Source organism: Theropithecus gelada, chromosome 7a (assembly GCF_003255815.1).
Source record: "Theropithecus gelada isolate Dixy chromosome 7a, Tgel_1.0, whole genome shotgun sequence".
In the NCBI taxonomy this organism is placed as follows: domain Eukaryota; kingdom Metazoa; phylum Chordata; class Mammalia; order Primates; family Cercopithecidae; genus Theropithecus; species Theropithecus gelada.
Genome location: NC_037674.1, coordinates 42,657,470 through 42,676,879, shown reverse-complemented (window position 1 = coordinate 42,676,879; position 19,410 = coordinate 42,657,470). Strand labels below are relative to the sequence as shown.

Below are 19,410 nucleotides of genomic sequence, written 5' to 3'. Positions count from 1 at the left end.
TGCATCTGCACAGCAAGGAATGCTCCTCTTCCCTCTTGTATCTTCTTCAAACTGCACAACAACACTATGAAGTCAATGCTGTCGCCTAGGCGGAGGGACTACCGAGGCACTGTCAGCGTCCTATCCCCCATCACTCCCATCTCTCTCTGTTTATATACATACACTTCTGTTTTGTCAAACCCAAGTTCCTCTAAGTCCAAATCTTCTGACATATCCCGCTACAGGCTGGGGTCATGGGAAAACTAGGTGGGCAGTTCCTGGTCTTTCCTCCACCGGCAGAGGTGGTGATTCTCTCTTGAATGTTCCAAGAGTCACTGCATCCATATGCCTTGATTTGAGCCACGGATGTCTGTGAGTTTGAGTCGTATCCCCTAAACAGCACAGAACTCCAAGGGCACAGCCAGTATCTTACTTATTCCTAAACCCCCTGGGTCTTAGACACTCAAGCACAGAATGAATTATTTCATTCACTGATGACCTAGAGGTATTCAGCAAGCACAGTCACCCTACCCCTAAAGGAAACCTGCTGGTTTCAGGCAGAGAACTCCTAAAAGACAAACATTCTTCTTGGTCATCTCTTGCCTGCGTGGACATCACTAACGGGCTGGGGTTCTGTTTTCTGGGAAGCACTGAGTTGGTTTCCCTCGCTGACGAGCCTGGGAGCTATGGTTTCATGTTATCTGGAGACCCAGGTAGGTGGGAAGTGGGCCATGGAGGAGGAGCGGGCTGGCACGCTCCACCAGGCTGATGGCAGTCCCTGCTTCCTGTGGGGCCCATGGCCCGCTGACATCACTGAGAGGCCGGCGGGGCACAAGGGGCACGGGGTGTCGCAACTGCAGGCAGCACGCGGGGTCATGTGAAGTTCAGCTCTGGGGTTTTCTCAGTCCATTGGGTTTTACTCATCCCTTGTCCATTAAGCGTGTTTTCCCCTCTCGCTTTTCCTTCTTTGTGTGCGTGTGTGTTTTAATTATTCCATGGCTCTTGGCTTGCTTTCATAACCCCACATTAACATTTCTCATTGCTACTGAGAAACAAGGCATTCCACCCACTGGAATGCAGTCAAATACACCAGAGAGAATTCCAGCTCTGTGCAGGAACCCTTGGGGAGAGGGTCAGTGTCCAATCACCAAAGAGGAGGATGTGACAGTTACATGCAGCGTGAGGGTACTAGCCTCTCAAGCCACGAGGTCCACTCTGACCTTCTACCCATTTTACAGATGAGGGCCACAAGTCCCAGAGGGTTAAATTGACTTGCACAAGGTCACCCAGCTTCAATCAGGGCAAAATGACTCAATTTTTCAAAACTGCTATCACAAAGCATTTTTCAGTGCATGGCAAGCATTCCACACAAAAAGCATGTGCACACACAAAGAACTTACAATGAAAATTATGTCTTACAAGTTAACAAGCCATGAGAATGTTCTAATCATCAAGCATTAAAAATACCCAAATGCATATTCATCCCATGCATTCATTCGACAAGTATTTGTGAAGTGACCACGCTTTATCAGGCACCATGCTAGGCTCCAGAGACACAACTATGAATAATAACTGGTCTTTGTCAACAAGAACTCAATTGTGAGACAAAAGCCAACTTGAGGAAAATTAAGCCTATTTCAAACATGCCTTGATCTATGTAACATTCATAATAAATAATACATTCTTTGATCTCCACAGTTTTCTCTCTACCTCCAGATCAGCACAATCTCTGGTTTTCCACTCTTTTTTTCTTTCCAAATGAAAATGGAGCACAACTGTCATTTTCAATCTACTAAGTCATAACCCACAAGGCAGGATGCAAGGACCAAATGCTCTGTTTTAGAATGAGTCCAGTGCAGAGAACAGAGCCCACACCACAAGGCAGGGAGCTGTGGTCCAGATGAGTGACACGCCCTTAGTGACCTGGGTCCTGGCCTCCTACCCAGAGACCAGTCCCATGGAGCCCCTGTCCTTGAGGGCTCGCTGCCTGGGACTGTGAGAAGAATAACCCAGAAACCAATGTTTTCAACATATCATGGTGTGTGTCAGACCTAGGCGTGTGCCTCAGCAGCTGGGGGGACACATGTGCAGTGGCCAGGAGGAGGGGGCATCTGAAGGCTGCTTCCTGGAGATCAAGGTGGGACTATGTTTTGGAGGAAGCAAGTTAAATAGGCTTGGGACATTCCAGGCTGGTATGGGCAAAGCAAGGAGGCAAGAAATGGCTTGGCACAGGGTGGGGAGGAAAGCAGGCTTCTAGTATCATCAGAGTGAGGATTCTCAACCTTTTTGGGCAAAGCATGATAATTTTCAATTCCAGTGATTTTCACAGACCTCTCCCGTGGTAGCAGTTGTACTTGAAATCGGTCACTCCATAAATGCATAATCCCTGCCCATTTACAGCAATAATACAACTGCACAGAGTCTGTAGCTGCCAGGTTGGAAAGCTTCTTACCGGAGCCCCTGAGGGCAAAGCCAAGTGAGAGGAGATAGAGGACACTGTGCAGACACCGAGGGACAAGGCGAGTTATCCCCGAAGCACTAGGAACCACTGGACAGAAGGGTTCTAACCAGGGACATGCTAGATCCTTTAGAAAGATCACCTGGGCACAGTGCAGGGGCGGGGGGAGACGAGAGAAGATCCAGGGAGGCTGCTGGGGAAGTAACCTGGAGGCCCAGCCACCTAGATGAGGGAGGAAGACTTTCCACACCAGAAGTCAGTATCACAGAAGCCTCAAGCCTCAGAGAATCCTCCCTTCCAAAACCTAAACGAAGCCAAAATCCCCCACTCATTTTCAACAATAGTCACCACTCTGCACCTAACACTAAAACAAATCAAAAAGGAAGATTTTCCTAAACTAAACCAAAATCAAATGGTTCCTCCTTTCTCAGGCCATATCCCTATGGAAGGGAAGGGCGAGGCTTTGGGGTGGGTGAGGGCAAGAGTATGGGGCAGGGAGGGGAAGTGGAGGAACAGAGGGAGGCCTTGTCCACACAATAACCACAGAGACAGGCAGTGACTTAGGCTGGGCAACCCAAGTGACCTTGGCAAGGCTCAGAGAGGCGGAAAGGGCCGGGGGAAGCCCCTCTCCTATCAGAAATTACTCTCAGCCGAATGACAGACTTCATCTGTCTCTGCCTGCAGGTGACCACAGACTGCATCAGGAGGGCAGGAAGGCATGGCACTGAGGCTCTCCCCTCGTCTGGCATATCAGAAAGCAGAGCTGATAAACCTCACCCTGGGAAGAAGGGTAGGGTGCTTATGTGGCGGGAGTGGTGCAGCAGGTGAGGAGATTTCGAGGCTCTGAAAGGCCCACTCCCCTCCACCCAGATAAAGATACTTCTCTCTTGGTTTCCTTGGGGCTATCACAGTCGCTGTGCCTGAAATTCCCACCATTTGTCATTCCTTTGGCATCTAAGGCCCAACGACTGACTACACCAAAATCTTCAGTTAAGCATGACTCATTAAAATCTTTTTTTTTTTTTTTTAATGCACTCAGTAAACATTTATTGAGGGCTTGGCTGTTCCAGGTACTGTGCTGAGCCCCGGGTGGGAGAGAGGGCGATGACTAAGGCTTAGGAAGTCAGGGCTAGGGAAGCCGACAGAAGCCGAGTCGTGTAGACGGGGCCCTGTGAACCCAGCTAAGGAGACTGGACTCTACTTGGACTCCCTGGAAAGCTACCAAGGAGTTTTAAACCACTGGGGAACGATATGTTTTGATGCCACCGTTCTGGGTCCCCTGGGGTAATAAATACTATGTCATTAGCACCATTAACACCTTAGTGTGAATTAGGTAATCAGATGAAGTGTCACCTTGCAAAAGACTGAGATGTGGAACTGATAAGTTTTGATGCCAGAGAGTGAAGCCAGGAAGAGCCAGTGCTCAGTGACTACTCCGCGGGTAATGGAGAGCAGGGGACAGACCCCAAAGGAAGCCGGGTGTGGGGCCATCACAGCATTAAGTATCCTCCACGTATGATGCATGCCTGTAAATATTTACTGAGCTCCTTGATTCTGCGTCCTGAGCATAGTAGAGAACAAAAGAAATGGCCCCTGCCCTCAAGAGGAACACAGACAGTAAATAATCACAGATTTAGAACTACAAGCTGGAGCAGGGTCTCAGAAGGAAAAGAACACTCTGTATGAGAGAGTGTACTGAGGATAGTTAGGATGAAGGGGGGAATTAGGAAGGGCTCTCTCAGGTGACATTTAAGGGGAAACCTGACTCACATTCACCAGCTGAAAACTATGGGGACAAGCATTCCAGGCAGAAGGAATAGCATGTGCAAACGCCCTGAGGAAAGAAACGTAAGGTCAGGGTAGGCTTGAGAGGTTGAGATGTGAACCCTTGTTTGGGATTCAGACCCTTATCCTCAAGGCAACAGGAAGCCCTGAACAATTTTCAGCAGATATGACCGATGACAGATGTACATTTCTTAGAGATCATGCTGGCTGCTGGTGTAGAAAGGGCCCAGTGGAGACGAGGGTGCAGGCAGGGAGACCAGGTAGGAGGGAGATGGGGCCAGAAACACCCTGATTTGGGTGAGGAAGCAGCAGTGGAGATGGGGCATTGGATGGACTTAGATATTGTGGGGGCAGAACTGACAGGGCTCGGTGATGTCCTGGATGGGGAGGGAGAAGAGGCTAAAATGATCACTTCCTGAGGTCTGGATGGTGGTGCTTTTCACTGGGAAGGGGAGACCTGGAGGAGGCTGTGCAGATGGCAGGGAGGGCAGGGAAATGAGCGCAGATGAAGGCTTCCATTCAGGACATGCTCAAGCAAGGCCCGGAGACACAGCACAGCACAGATGTCAACGATGGGCCCTGGCCTGACCTAGGGCAACAGGAGGCATTAGCAGGCCCTGTGTTGCCTGAGGCAGCCTGAAAACCCAACGGGATCTCCAGCCAGGGCATCAGGGTAAGAGACACATTCCTGTTTCTCCCTCCTGTGCCCCGTCAGAGAGAAAGGCTTTCCCTTTTCTGGAAGTGCCAAAAATGCAGCACAGGAAACTCGTTCTGCTGCCAGAGTGACTAATATTTATCACTGGTATATACAGTAGCCATTCTTCAAGGCCATGAATTTCTGCCCACAGCTAGAGCCACAATTCTCTCAGCCACCCTGCCCAAGCTCAGCCCTGCCTCAGCATTCCACAGGGCTGAATAACACTCTTTGCTTCCCGTAGGGGCTCTGCTTACCCAACAGCCCGGCATCTTCTCAGCATCCTGGACTCACCGCATACAGCTCAAGGTTCAAAGTTTCCACTGTGGCCATGGAGGTACACCATGATCTCGTTCCCCTATCCCTCCCTAACCATCCTGCCTGAGTCCCCACCACCAAACAGAGGCAGCTCCTCCCTCCCTGTAGAATGCAAAGAAAGGACACAGACGGTAGGAACTTTGAAGAGCGCCTCATCTAATCTTTTTGTTTACTGAGGAGTAAACTGAGGCTCAGAGAAGTCAACTGACTTGCCTAAGCTCACACAACAGAGCTGAGACACAAACTCCAGGCCAGGGCTCTTTCTTTGGAAAGAAAGGGCCAAAGGTGGCAAGGCCTCCTGACAAATGGCACCTCCTATTCAGGGAGGTGAGATGGAGCCACAGGTGGCTTTGATACCGAGAGACCCCCAGGAAGCAGACAAGGCAGAGCAGCCACTGGGATGCCTGCAAGATCAAACTCTCAAAGAAGTTTGCACGCAGCTGCACAGTGTCTGTCCCCAGACAATTCTCAGATAGGAAGCAGCTTTCAGTATTAAAAGCGGGGAGAAGAACTGGATCCCAGGACATAGATCCCAGTTCTTAATGGAAACCGCTTCACTCCTGCAATGCAGTTTATACATTTAACTAGGCCCAGAGGTCTCTGTCAAGGGAAGGGGGTGGGCAAAGCCCACAGAGGAAGTACTTTCTTGTGTGGCAATGACCATCGGGGAAACAAGATAACACGGAGTACAGTGATCCAGTGTAAACTTGGCCATTTGTGCCAAGCCCTTTGCCAAAGTTATCCGTCTTCGGCCACCTGACGGAACAGAGGGCACTCATGGGAAAACAGCTGGATAAAGGACACTGCCCAAAATTAGTATGAATATTTATCACTTACTGGGGGCCACAATAAAGGCCCTACGGGGCTGGAATCCTTTCCAATCTCAGGTGTTCCTGGACTCAGGGATAATGAGGGGTGACCGCAAAATGCAGAATGCCGGGGAACACAGAGGACAGCTTCAGAGGGCAGGCCCTTCTTCCAAGAAGCTCCGTCTTCTTCTAGAATCAGACACATTGATTAGTGTCTCTTACGCGATCAAACCTGCTGCTAACCATGACTTGATGTATACAGGGACACCCTATAGCTGTGATGAGAACTGGGAAGGCATTCATTCACTCAAACACTCATTGAGCACCTTGTAATACCAAGTATTGTGCGAGATGCAGGGATTACAGAAGTTGAAATATACCCATTCCTGCTGGGGAAAAGCTCTTGGTTGTCAAAAGTTGGGGGCGGAGGTACGGGGCAGACAAAAATCCTGAAATCCGATCTTATCTGTCTTCCTGCCTTTGAACGCTGCCACAACAAAACCAGCGGAGGCAGGCACTTTTAAAAGTAGGGCCCGTTGTGCACTTTCTCGGCTACGCACCCACTTTCCTTCCTCCAGGCTTCCTGTCTCCCTTCTGTACAGTCACCGCCAACTACCCTTGAACGTCAACACCTCTAGAAAAGGTGAAATAATTCTGCCACCTTCAATACTGCAAATAGCCTCTCTAATCAATCCAAGTAAGTGTTTATGGTGATCTAGCAATGAGCTTGGCACAAAGAAAGAGGACCAGGGTGGTCGCTCCCAGTGATGTCAAAGCCGAAACGGTGGATCCAAGAGCACTGACAGTTGGAGGAAACCCTCCTTGTTGTTGTAGCTCTGTTCCAGCTCCTTGTTGCACTGCAAGCTTAGGAAAACCACACAGGGGTGGGGAGTTCACACACGGGCCCACGCCCCACACACATTCAGCTCCACAACCAGCAGTCATGGCTGGAAAGGGTAGCTGAGCTGAGGAAACTGCAGCCCAGGGAGGGTGAGTGGGACTCAGGGGTCCTGGACTCCAGGTCAGTAGCAGACACCAGCAGAGCGCCTACCCCGGAAGCCCTGGGCCAGACCCGCCCAGCCTTAATGTCAGGGCACAGTTAGCATGGACACAAAACCATGAATAACTCATGTTTGCATTGTGCTCTGCTGTTTTCCAAACTCTTTCCCATCCCTCATTGTCTCCTCATCATCATGCAGCCTTCAATACAGCCAAGGTGGGTTCTGCTATCCCCTTGTCGAGTAATGTAAAGTGAGTCCCAAGGAGGCCATGTGCCTTGCGTGAAATCACATGGAAAAGGTTCAAGTCTGTAGCTCTTGCATGACCTTGACTACACGACCTTGACTACAACTCTTCTAACTGGGGTGGTGGGAGGCAGGGGGAAGGAGTTATGAAAAACAACAAAAAGAATAGTACAGCTCCGTACAAAGGAAGCTGACAATCAAATTTGGGCAGATGAACGACACACAGACAAGCTGCCTTCACAGAGAAGAGCCAAATTAATGCATTCAAAAATGTGTACTGAGCATGTACTGCATGCCAGAGCTGGGAAGTGAGGCAACAGACCATTCACAGACACTTAAGACTAAGGAGATGGGACCTGTTCTGGATTGGAAAGAAGAAAGGTATAGAGGAGTCTGGGAGAGCGTCCCAGGAAACGTAAAGGGGAGCTAAAACATGGCAGCAGGTGTGGAGAAAGCACGCTGAAGAGGAGCTATGATGAGCCTCACCTGGGAGGAGCAGAGGGGCCACACAAAGGTAAATCCAGAAAGTGGTCACCTCCAGAGAACTTTAAATACCAAGCTAAGGGACTGCGTATCCTGTCTACAGAAACATGGTATACCCAGATCTTCCCAGTCCATTCAAGGTCACTCCCTGCAACTGACCAGCCAGGACCACCAAGAGGTTCGGAATTCTACCTGTTTAACAGAATTCCCCATCATACACTGGATGGTCTTGTTCCCATCACACCCAGGACAAGTCTATACACACACGTCGGCCCAGAATGGCCCTGAACTAGCACCTTGGACATACAATTCCCACAGATGAGGACAGATATGAACACTCACAAACCTACTCCACTGCTCAAGAGAATGTGGTGGAAGGCACACTTTCTAAAGGGCCGCATCTCACACATTTTAAGTGGTTTTCACACATTTCTGAGCAAGTGCATGACTGCTGTATGTGTATGAACATAACAAGTTTCAAAAGGGAAAAAACAGTGGTTAAATCTGACTCATCCTACTCTCCCGGCTTTTTTCTTTCTCTCAACACAAACTCACGCACGCGAGCATGCACACCATACACACACACACACACACACACACTCTCTCTCTCTCTCTCTCTCTCTTTTACTGCATTTCCCCCAAGACTGATTTGAATAACATGGTGGGCCTCGAGGCAGGAAGGATTCACTAGGTCAATTCTCCTCACTCTCACACAAGCTCACCTTCCAGGTGACCCATGAAAACACAATGTAACCATGAACTTCTGGAAGGCAGGACCTGGTTCCACTCACACGGCCTTAAACAGATCAGGTGCCTCATAATCCTGATTTGATGGCAGAAATAAATATCAGTGCATTCCAAGCCCTGCTTCCCACAGCTAAGACTCTCCTAAAGACAAAGGCAAATTCTGCTGTGCCAAGTACAACTCCCAACACAAACCAGTTTGCATTCATTCCTATTTCTTTCAGTGGCACCCACCCTTGGGTTTCATTTCAGTAGAGTCTGAACAGCTAACAAAGCACTTTAATGTCCATCATCTCATGCAGATGCTCACACCAACTCTGTAAGATAGGAGAGGCCAGAAATATCGTTCACATTCAAAGATGAGGACTCTGTGAACAAGCTTTAGATTACTTTCCTAAGGTCATGTAGCTAATCAGTCTCGATCTTGTCACTCCTTGCCTACGGATCTCACCTCAGTTACTGAGAGTATAATTGAACTTCCAAGATCCTGAAACCTTATTCGGATTCTCCTAGGGATTAAATAGATATTTAATTCAATTACTGCTCGGCCTGTTCCGGTGGCGTCATCGTCACTGTCATCATCATTGCTATACTGCCACCGACCAGGGCAGGATACCAGGGCTCGACCTCAGAGAGCAGGCAGGCCTACCCACTACATGCCAGAGGGTGGGAGAGTCAGGGGGCTTGCTAAATTTGAAACCTTTTTCTGACATCCAAGTATTTAAACAGCTCATTGACTCCCATATGTAAATATTACTATAAGCTACAGTTTCATTTACCCTGTGCTGGGGCCAAGAGGGTTTGAAAGTAGAGTGAGCATAAATTAGGTACTGGAAAGTTTCTTATTTCCTGTAGTGTCAGATGTTTATAGTCAAAAAGAGAAGAAAAGAAGAAGCAGTGTCACATGGCAAGTCTCCCATCAAACACCAAACGTATGTATTTGCACATAATTGGGCCCTTTCGCTAACTGCCCAAAGCGAGTAGCACGACTGGAATTATTCTAGACACATCCATGAGGACACAACCCAGGACTTGGGCTATTTCTATTTCTGCTACACAGCCCCGGAGCCTCCCGAGCCTCACCTCAGGGTGAGACAGACAATTTCCCTGAGCACCCAAGGACTGCACAAAATGCCAGGTGGAACACAGCTGATCCTCAGTAACCCAGAACATACCCAAAGACATAAAGGAGCTAAAACCCACTTTCCCACTGTGACTTCCCCAACAGAAAGTGAGGAGGCCAGAAGCCAAAGCTCAACTCTGGTACGCTGCTCTGTGCCCTTGGGCAAGTCACTAGCCCTCTCTGGGTCTCTGGTTCCTCATAAAGGTAGAGCCTGGACTGGAAAGTCCCATTCTTTCTTCAGCCTCAGTGTACACGTAAATGACCCATTCCTTTCTGTCCCACCCAACACAAACATATCAGAAACGAAGTCAGTGAAATGGACACCATTAGAGGAATACATTTGATTTTAATATATATTAAAATCAATTTATATGTTTATCACAATATATTGATATATTTATCACAATATATTAATATTGTAATTAACGCACTCATTAATACATTAATATATTGATACATGTAGCAAAAATCTACCATGTTAGCCACTTTAATGTATATAACTCAGTGGCATTGAGTTCATTCACAGTATTGTACAACCACAACTATTTTGTTCCAGAACACTCCTCAAGGAAACCCTGTATCCATCAAGCAGTCACTCCCCGTTCCCCTCTCCTCCACCCCTGGCAACTACTAATCTGCTTTCTATGTCTATGAATTTGCCTATCGGGATATTGCATGGGAATGGAATCATGTGATATGTGGCCTCTGATGTCTTACTTCTTCAACTCAGCATGATGTTTTCAAGGTTCATCCATGTTGTGGCACATACTTAATTTCTTTTTTTTTTTTTTTTTTTTTTCCAGTTGGAGTTTCGCTCTTGTTGCCCAGGCTGGAGTGCAAGAGCGCGATCTCAGGTCACTGCAACCTCCACCTCCTGGGTTCAAGCAATTCTCCTGCCTCAGCCTCCCAAGTAGCTGGAATTACAGGCATGTGTCACCACGCCCGACTAATTTTGTATTTTTAGTACAGATGGAGTTTCAGCATGTTGGTCAGGATGGTCTTGAACTCCTGACCTCAAGTGACCCGCCCACCCTGGCCTCCCAAAGTGCTGAGATTACAGGTGCAAGCCACTGCGCCTGGCCACGTACTTCATCTGTTGGCTCAAAAAATATTCCACTGTAGAGTGGAATATGCTTTTGAATTAATTGCTAAGTAAATCATTCACAGACTGTAGTACTATTATCAGTAATAATTAAATAAGATAATCTATGTAAGGTATGGGGCATGTGGTATGCAATCAGTTAGCATCCACTTTTCATCATCAACAAAAATTCCTCATAGCACACCTCGCTGGCAGTGGCATCATCACACCTTACTTGGGAATCAGTAGGCTGGAGGTGTCATCCAGATCCCATCTTCTGAGTACATGAATCAAAACATTTCTGCACAAGTATTACATATTCCCCCAGTTCTCCAATGTGTGCGGACCTCTGGCGAGTAAACCTTCCTTATGCAGTAACCAGTATAAGGTAGCAAAACACAGGAACCCTTCTTTAAGTAATCCTGCCACATGAAATTTACCAAAATAGAAAATCCTTGGGGAAGTGGTGTAATTCTCCATTTTTTCAAAATGACTCACAACAGGATTCCTTTAAATGGTTTTCCCAGGAGTCTTAAAACACAATTCAATTTGCACAATCAATATTTCAACAACACACCTTCTCTATAGAATACTATGCAGCTGTCTGAGCTGGGCTCCAATATGGAGGACAGTGATGCTCACAAGAAATGATGAACTGGTGTCTGCTTTTCCCCATAATCAGCATGCTGAATCCGGAGACAGAAGTCCTGAGTTCTTATCCCACTGTCCAGCCCTGTGACTCTGAACAAGAGCAGCTACTTCTTCTCATGTCAGCGTACTCTCAGGAATGCAGAAGTCACAGCCACTTTCTCTAAGGCTGACACATGAATTGAAAGAGCAGCACCACAGAGAGGGGAATTACCATGGGTACTCACAGAGCTGACCCTCACTCAGGACACAGGCTCTGTCCACAGTTTGGGGCAAAAGTCCACATTTGTGAAGCGTTTCAGAACACTGTCCCATCTCCATGGGCTGCCTGACCCTCCTCCACACTGGCCCTCTCAGGAGCGGAGTCCACCCTCCCATCCATGTATGCCCTCCCACCGTCCCCGAGTCTCCCAGCTGAGCAACAGTGGGCCCTCAGACCCCCACCGGGGATGCGTGGGATCCTCCATGCCCACTTCCACCTGCCTTCCGTGGGCTGTGGAGGCCTCCACAACCAATGCAAGCCTCCCCAAGTGTCCTGTGGACAGTTCTCTCCCAACTCCCCAAGCTTGTTTTCTTTAATTAGCTCACTGTGGCAGGAGAAAAACGCGGCCCCACCCTTGAAATAAGCAGATCTGGGCCTCAAATGTACTCTGTGGTTTGCCTCTGTGCTGCCAAGCTGTTCGCCAGGGAGCAACAGGCTACCGGGGCTGAGGAGGCAGGGACAGCAAGAAACCCCTGCTGCGTTGAGATAGGCCTTTTTCTTCCTAACATCTGACATTCATTTCTCAACCGCAAGCTGGGCTGCACCCCTTCCTGAGTCCCTGAAACCTGCGATTGTGGTTCCAGTTAGAGGACGATTCCAAATCCTGCTGGCTTGCTCGCTCTTTCTTTCTCTCCCTCCCTCCCTCCGTCCCTCCTTCCTTCTTTTTTAATCTGCCTTGGGTGGGGGCGGGGGGGGGCAGTTTATGGCACAATCCTCTCATCTCACAGATGATGAATGGGGGCCCAAAGAAAGTAACTCCTTCTTGGAGTCTCTCAGGACAGTAGTGAGCAGCATTTAAATAAACACTGAAGACTCACCACGTTAGCTCTTCCTAACACCAGTACTTAAAAGTTTATAAAAGATTTCTCCGCAGGTCATCTCAGCTGCATCTCATCCTCTAAGGCAGGCACACCCATGGCCGCTCCATTTGACAGATGTGTAAAGCAAGGCTTAGTGGGGAATGGACAGTCAAAGGTCATGGGACTGACAGTAACAGGGTGAGAGGACCAGGATCCTTGAAGACCTTCAAACACTACACTTTTTCTTTCATTCCAGTAACTTCTACAGTACAGCCTGAAGAACTACTTAGAAGTCGGAGGCAGAGGCTCCCTAGAACCGTATTCACAGAATCTCGGAAGTTAGACCTTGAAGGTCAGGATTCCTAGAGGATACTACTATTGGTCCTAGCCCCCACAGGAACTGTTTCTTCCTCCTCCCCTCATTCTTCACCATCATGACCCTTGCTAGCATTGATTCAATCCCATCGACTAGACACAATGTTAACTCCTCCCTCTGCCCTCATTTCATGCTCATGACCACGCTATAAGGTAGTTACCATTATACCCATTTTATAGACAGGTAACCAAGGCTCCAGAAGGCTTGAACAACCTGCCCAACGTCAAACAACTAGTTAAGAGATGGAGACAAGGCCGGGCGCAGTGGCTCACACCTGTAATCCCAGCACTTCGGGAGGCTGAGGCAGGCAGACAGCCTGAGCTCTCAAGTTTGAGACCAGCCTGGGGCAACATAGTGAAACTCTGTTTCTACAAACAACAGCAACAAAAACAGAAAACAATGAAAATTAGCCCAGTATAGAGGTGAATGCCTGTAGTCCCAAGCTACTCAGGAGGCTGAGATGGGAAGATCGCTTAAGCTGGGAGGTCAAGGCTGCCGTTTGCCAGTATCATACCACTGCCTTCCAGCCTGAGTGGTGGAGGAATAACCTGTCTCAAAAAAAACACAAAAATAAAAAAAGGACAGAGAGATGGAGATAAGATTGGACCCAAGAATTCAGCCTCCAAGCAGCCCATTTTAACAACTACACTGCAACCAAAAGACTGAGGACTGCCTGATGAAGAAATGACTCACCCAAGGAGACCATGCCTGAGTTAAGAGTCAAACTAGGGCCTCTCTCTCAGCTCACTGCTGGCTCATGCCTCTATACTAGGCTGCCCAAAAATACACAAAAGTAAACGCACAGGAGACCCCAAAAACACCTTCAACAAGAGTATGTTTGTAGCCTCTGAAATTCCTCACCTTTTCTCTCTATCAACAGAGCCACCACCACCTGGAAGCTTGGAATCTTCAGAGCAAGCGTACATGCTCACTTGCCTATATGTTGTTTCTTGGCTCCGCAACCCAGGAGACAATGTGAGCAGACCAGGGATCTAGAGGCTGCCCGTGCAAGACCAGCCTGAGACCTCCAGCCCCAGGACGCCAGTCAGGGTTGGCTGCATAATTTGTGGGGCCCAGTGCAAAACGAAAATATGGAACCCTTTGTGCAAAAGGCAAAAAAAAAAAAAAAGTACCAATCATGGTACTAAAATAGAAAGCTTTTTCTCTTTCTTCCACAGTCTCTCTCTTGATGTGTCATGTTTTTAATTTGCTATTTAATATTATTCTAAGTAAAGCAACATTAAAATTTTAAATTGCATGAATTAGCATGAATTTTACCACTACTATTTATATTGTGTGATGCCAGTTTTAACTGCAAATATAAAAAGCCTTTAACCAGTATGTGGAATCACCAACATTACATGAATTGTATTTTAGGGCTTGGATATGCATTTTGTGACGTACCAGAACCAGAGAAACATCCATAAAGCTATCTCAATCGTTTTTACTTCGCTTCTCGATACTGTCCATTCTACCATCACTCTTTATGCTTCCTGGGGAGTGAGGAAGATCTGAGAAGAAAAGGCATTACGGGTGCCCTATCTTTCCTCTTCCTTCTTCCGTCATCATTTGCAGTATAAGTGGTTGGTGCAAGGGAAGTGACATGATTAATAAAGGATATGATGGGGCTCTTTGGTCATTGATGTTTCTTAGAATGTCATCGCCTTCTTTCTACGTCCAAGACAAGCTCCAGTTCAGATGGAAAGCATCAGGACTGTCAGGGTCCCCGCCTACTCAGTTGCAGATGTGACATCTCATACTCGCTTTGACTCTCACTCAACTCCCCCACATTGCAGGTCCAGCAGAAGTCTGGTTGACCTACATGTGAATGGAGCTACATGTGAATGGAGCAGAAGGCTCAAGGCTCACATACTGCCCACATCTCTACCCATGCTCATGCTCCAAAACACTAGGTCAAAGATAAAATTATTAAGAATTTCAAGATGGCCAGATGCAGTGGTTTACACCTGTAATCCCAGCACTTTGGGAGGCCAAGGCTGGTGGATCACCTGAGGTCAGGAGTTCGAGACCAGCCTCACCAACATGGTGAAACCCCATGTCTAGTAAAAAAAAAAAAAAAAAAAAAAATTAGCTGGGCATGGTGGCGGGTGTCTGTAATCCCAGCTATTTGGGAGGCTGAAGCAGGAGAATCACTTGAACCCAGGAAGCGGAGGTTGTAGAGAGCCGATATTGAGCCATTGCACTCCAGCTTGGGCAACAAGAGCCAAAAACAAAAGAAAAAAAGAATTTCAAGATGGTGACAGCAGAGCATTAAACCAAGCATAGGGCCCTCCTGAACATGAACTCTGTGTGACTGCACTCGTCATGTGCCCATGAAGCTGGCCTTGATGCCAGCCACACCTGCGTAAGGACAGGTTTGAGACACACTTCCACAGCTGTCCTTCCATTTACTGGCCAGTTCATCCAAAGACAAATTAGGTTAGGACCCCACACTCCGAGGCCCTGGGTCTCAGATATGTCGGCCAAAGGATCCAATACTAAAACACAAAAAGGATCTGGGTTTAATGCTCACCTGCCTCAGGACCAGCTGAGCCGGAAAACTTTACTGGCCTTCTGTAACCTTTCTGAGGCTGCCACACTGTGTGACAGCTCCTTTGTCCACCCAGTAAAGCAGGAGAGGTGAGCACGTGGCCATCTTTCAATATGCTTAACATCAAGGGGAGAGGAAGGGACCAATCAACCATTTACCAGCTCACAGCAAGGTGGTAAACACCAAGCAATGCCTTGTATACACGTTAACTCAACCTTACAACAACCCTAAGAGACAAGTAACATTTTACTGCTGGAGAAACTGAGGCTCAGAGAAATGGCGTGACTTATGCAAGACCTGCCCAGTCAGCTCAGCTGACTTCTCTGGACTTATCCCCACCCATGGAGACCCCCTCATGCGGCCCTGCCATCCGTCCAGAAGCTGGGTTAAAACTCAAGTGCATTTAATGCAAGAAAAAAGAGCGCAACTCTGATTCCAAATGCTCTGGGACATCAAGTCAGGAGCACCCTGGCAGAGTCTGATACAGGGTTAAAGCAAAGGCTCCTTTGAGACACATGTTAAATGTATGTGGCCACATCTTTGCCTACATCAGTGCAGCCCCACACATTTCCCTAAATGTCTGTAAAGCAGATCTCACATAATTATGATCTTTAGCTCGGCCCTGGCCACATTAGAAGTAATGTATATTTATGAAGTGAAAAGCTCAGGTCCTGCCTATAACACAGTTATTTACACTCATCAGGGCCTGCTCCAGCAGGCCCTGGATTCCATGTTATCACACCCTGCCCTGCCTGGTCACAGCCCTCTCCTCAGGGTAGCAATTTTGAGCAGAGATTGAATGAGATTCTCTCGTGCCAAGTCTGCCTTAGAAGAAAGCCAGGTAAATGCCCTCAGCCCTACTCAGGAGGAGCCACGGGGTGGGATGGTGGGATGAGGGAGCCAAAAGCAGAGTGAATAGGAGCAGCTGGTTCTCTGGTCCCAGAAGCTTCACCTCCCATCTTGATGCCACTTCTGGTCACAGCCCTAAGTGTATGGGAACATCTGATGGCTGGTAGATGGCCACATCTTCTGATTTGCCCAGACACAGGCTGACTTCCTGGGTCCCTCACACCACAGGCCACCCCACACAGGCCTCAGGTGGTCCCACTGCCTGCCCTGAGGACCCCTCCACAGGATGGGTGGTCAAGGGCCTGGAACACTAGAAGTGTGGGTCTGGGAAGCACCGTGGTCACACAAAGAGCCCTAGACCAGAAAATGCAATCTGGGTTCAGATTCCTCGCCTGCGTCCCCTCGGGTAAACCATGTGCCTTCTCAGAGCCTCGGCTTCCTGAGCCATCAACAGAGGGAGGCACCAAATGAGATCAACGAACACGTCCGCAGCACTTCACAGAACTCTGCAGCCGGGGACAGTCCATCCTCCTATTGGCCCAAGAGGCTTCTTTTAGGTGCTGCCAGAGGCAAAAAGATAGGAACCGCCAGCTGCCTTTGCTTCCTTCAGGTAACGACCTCCCAACCAGCACTACCTCGCATGCCAACACAGCGCTGCAAGTCAGCAGGCGCACTGACCCAGTTCCTCTTTCCCTTCTTAGCAGCAGCAGCTCTCTGGACTCTGAGGCAAAGTGGGCCTCCGTCTGTCCTCTTGGGATCCAGTTTGCTCACATCCTTCCTCTTAAACAATCTGCGCCTTGGCCACTTCTTGCTAGACTCCCTGCTTGACAGGGCTGCTGGGAAGACTGAGAGACAGCAAAGTGCATAGATGACCCCAGTTTGCTACCAACATCATCTGGGTGCCAGCAGCGTGACAATCCAGCCACCCTTCCTACCTCCACTGGCAAATCCTGATTACGCACCCCTGCACTGGCAGTGGAATGAGAGGTTCACGGAGGTGGCAGGGCTGGCGTGGGCCCTGGCAAAGGTGTGGATCCTGAAGGCTTTATCTTCACAGGCCTGCTAAGGTGTGCAAGGCAGTTTTTGTGTCCATCATCGCACCTGACTTGCATCAACGTAGAGGTTTGACAGATCAGAAAAGTGCAGCTCAGAGAGGTTAAGGATATGCCCCAGAATACACAGCCAGCTTGGGGAGCCGGGAGTCCTGTCCTGACACCAGGGTTCTTTCCCCTCTAACAAGTGGCCAGACATGAGTGACAAGATAGTATTAACTGTAGGGTTAGATGAGCACCATTTACAAAGACAGAGTGGGGAAGGGAAGTTAGACTATAGATTCCAAACTCTCAAGTCCAGTCTTCCTACTGACTCAAAGCAGGCTATGAGCCTCCTAAGTGTTCATCATTGATTTTCAGACCACACAACTCAGGAATGGGCATGGTGGCCATTTTCCATGACGCAGAAGCTGGCTGTTATTGCCACGCCTCCTTCCCCAAAGCTCCAGAAGACCCAACATATACGGAACATCATGCCTGTTATTACATTTAACCCTCACAGCAACCCCATGATTTGATACTTTTAGCTGTTTAACAGAAAAAAGAAGAAACCCATTAAGAGGTTAAGAGCAAGGGCAGGCTTGGGCCTAAAGGAGAACAGCCCTGGAGTCCTGTGCCTTTTCAGCTATACCACATTCCTCTGAATAAACTCCCTCCACCACTTCTACCCCCAGCACCCTCAGTATCCCACCACCCGCTTCCACACAGCGCATCATTGTCTATAATCACGGTTCTCAAGCTCAGATGCACATGAGCAGCCCTCGGAGAGTGTATAAAATGCAGACTGCTGGGCCCGCAGTCAGGGTTTCTGATCCAAGAGGCCTGGGGGCGGGGTCTGAGACTCTGCATTCCTAGTAAGTTCCCTGGTCATGCTGACGTTGCTGGCCCGGGGCCACACTTTGAGAACTGCTGATGTATAGTAATTTAAAGTGTTCACCGAACAGCTGGGGAATGGTTAAATGCAGTTCACCTACTTGATAAAATATGTGTAATTATGAAAGCTACATATAAGAAAATGCTGATAAAACATAAAATTAGAGCATCAGGCTTTCACCCTGTGCTGGTCCAGGTCCAGTCTGCCCTCTGATCCACCCCTCATCTCCCTGTGCTCTGCTGTGTCCTCCCTGGGGCTGAGCCCTGACTTTGCAGACTCCAGATCAGGAGGCCTCCGGCAGGGTTTAAATAATAGGAGGCTCTCATGGCAAGCAGAGGGCAGGAGGGAGGGAGAGGCCAAGCTGTTTCTCCCCCTTCTCCCTTTCTACCTTGGGTCAGCATTTTTAGAAGCAGCTGCAACTGCTCTAGACAGACCCTGGGCTCTGGGAACACCACCTGTTGTTCCCTTTGTCCCTCCAGCCTGAAGGCGGCAGCGGCCTCCTCCAAGCTCTGGGTCACCTCACCTTCCCATGTGTGGCTTCTCAGCTGCTATACCACCTGTGTAACCAAGGTCCCGTATTCAATTCCCTTTGTGCTAAAAATCTGATGTAGTTCCTCCTTCCCGTTTGACTAATACACTGATTACAGCAATATAAAAATGCTTATGCAAATGGACAATTCTAGAAGGCTTTTACCTTCTAGAATTAAGAGTTAAACTTATGTTTTCTTTCCCCAAAAAACTTTAGAAGAGTGTCAGTTGTTATTAATATACAAAACAGACACCAAGTATACAATTTAAGAGGAAACAGAGGTGAGTCTTTACGTGAAAAGGGTTGGGGATCTATGAATCCATGACAACAAATCTAAGGAAACCAATCCCTGTACTTTCATTTCTAAAAACACCTTATTTTGGAGAAACCATGGCCACAGCCACAATGATACAACGGTTTCCCCTGAAAGTACCGGGTGGTTATCTGGGGGTGAGTGACTCACTGGTTGAAGAGGTCACATCATGTATCACCGCAACACCGGATCCTCAGCCACTGTGAAAGAGAAGGCTACTGGCAACACCCCAAACCGCCTTCAGCCATTTGTTACCGTGGAGGCAGGTCCTATCTCTCCTGTCAGGCTCTGGCCTGGCAGCCATCCGGGAAATCCCTCCAGAGGAGACTGGTGCCTGGAGACGGCTGAGGAAGCAGGAATAATACGCAAGGATGTTCAAAGAATAAGGGGACTTGGTTCAGCCACGTCCACCATGTACCACAGCAGCAATGTGTGTGC

At 48.4% G+C, this 19,410-nt stretch overlaps 1 protein-coding gene across 2 annotated transcripts in view; it reads right to left on the bottom strand.

Moving 5' to 3' along the window:
* The window catches only part of SMAD3 (SMAD family member 3), a 129,979-nt gene that overhangs the window by 85,343 nt on the left and 25,226 nt on the right, over positions 1–19,410 (bottom strand). Inside the window, exon 3 of one of the 2 annotated variants that reach the window (XM_025390851.1) lies at positions 12,016–12,027. The exons of the other annotated variant lie outside the window; for it this stretch is intronic. Within the exon in view, the coding sequence (XP_025246636.1) occupies positions 12,016–12,027 (12 nt within the window). The remainder of the gene's footprint in view (positions 1–12,015; positions 12,028–19,410) is intronic. 2 annotated transcript variants of the gene reach the window in all.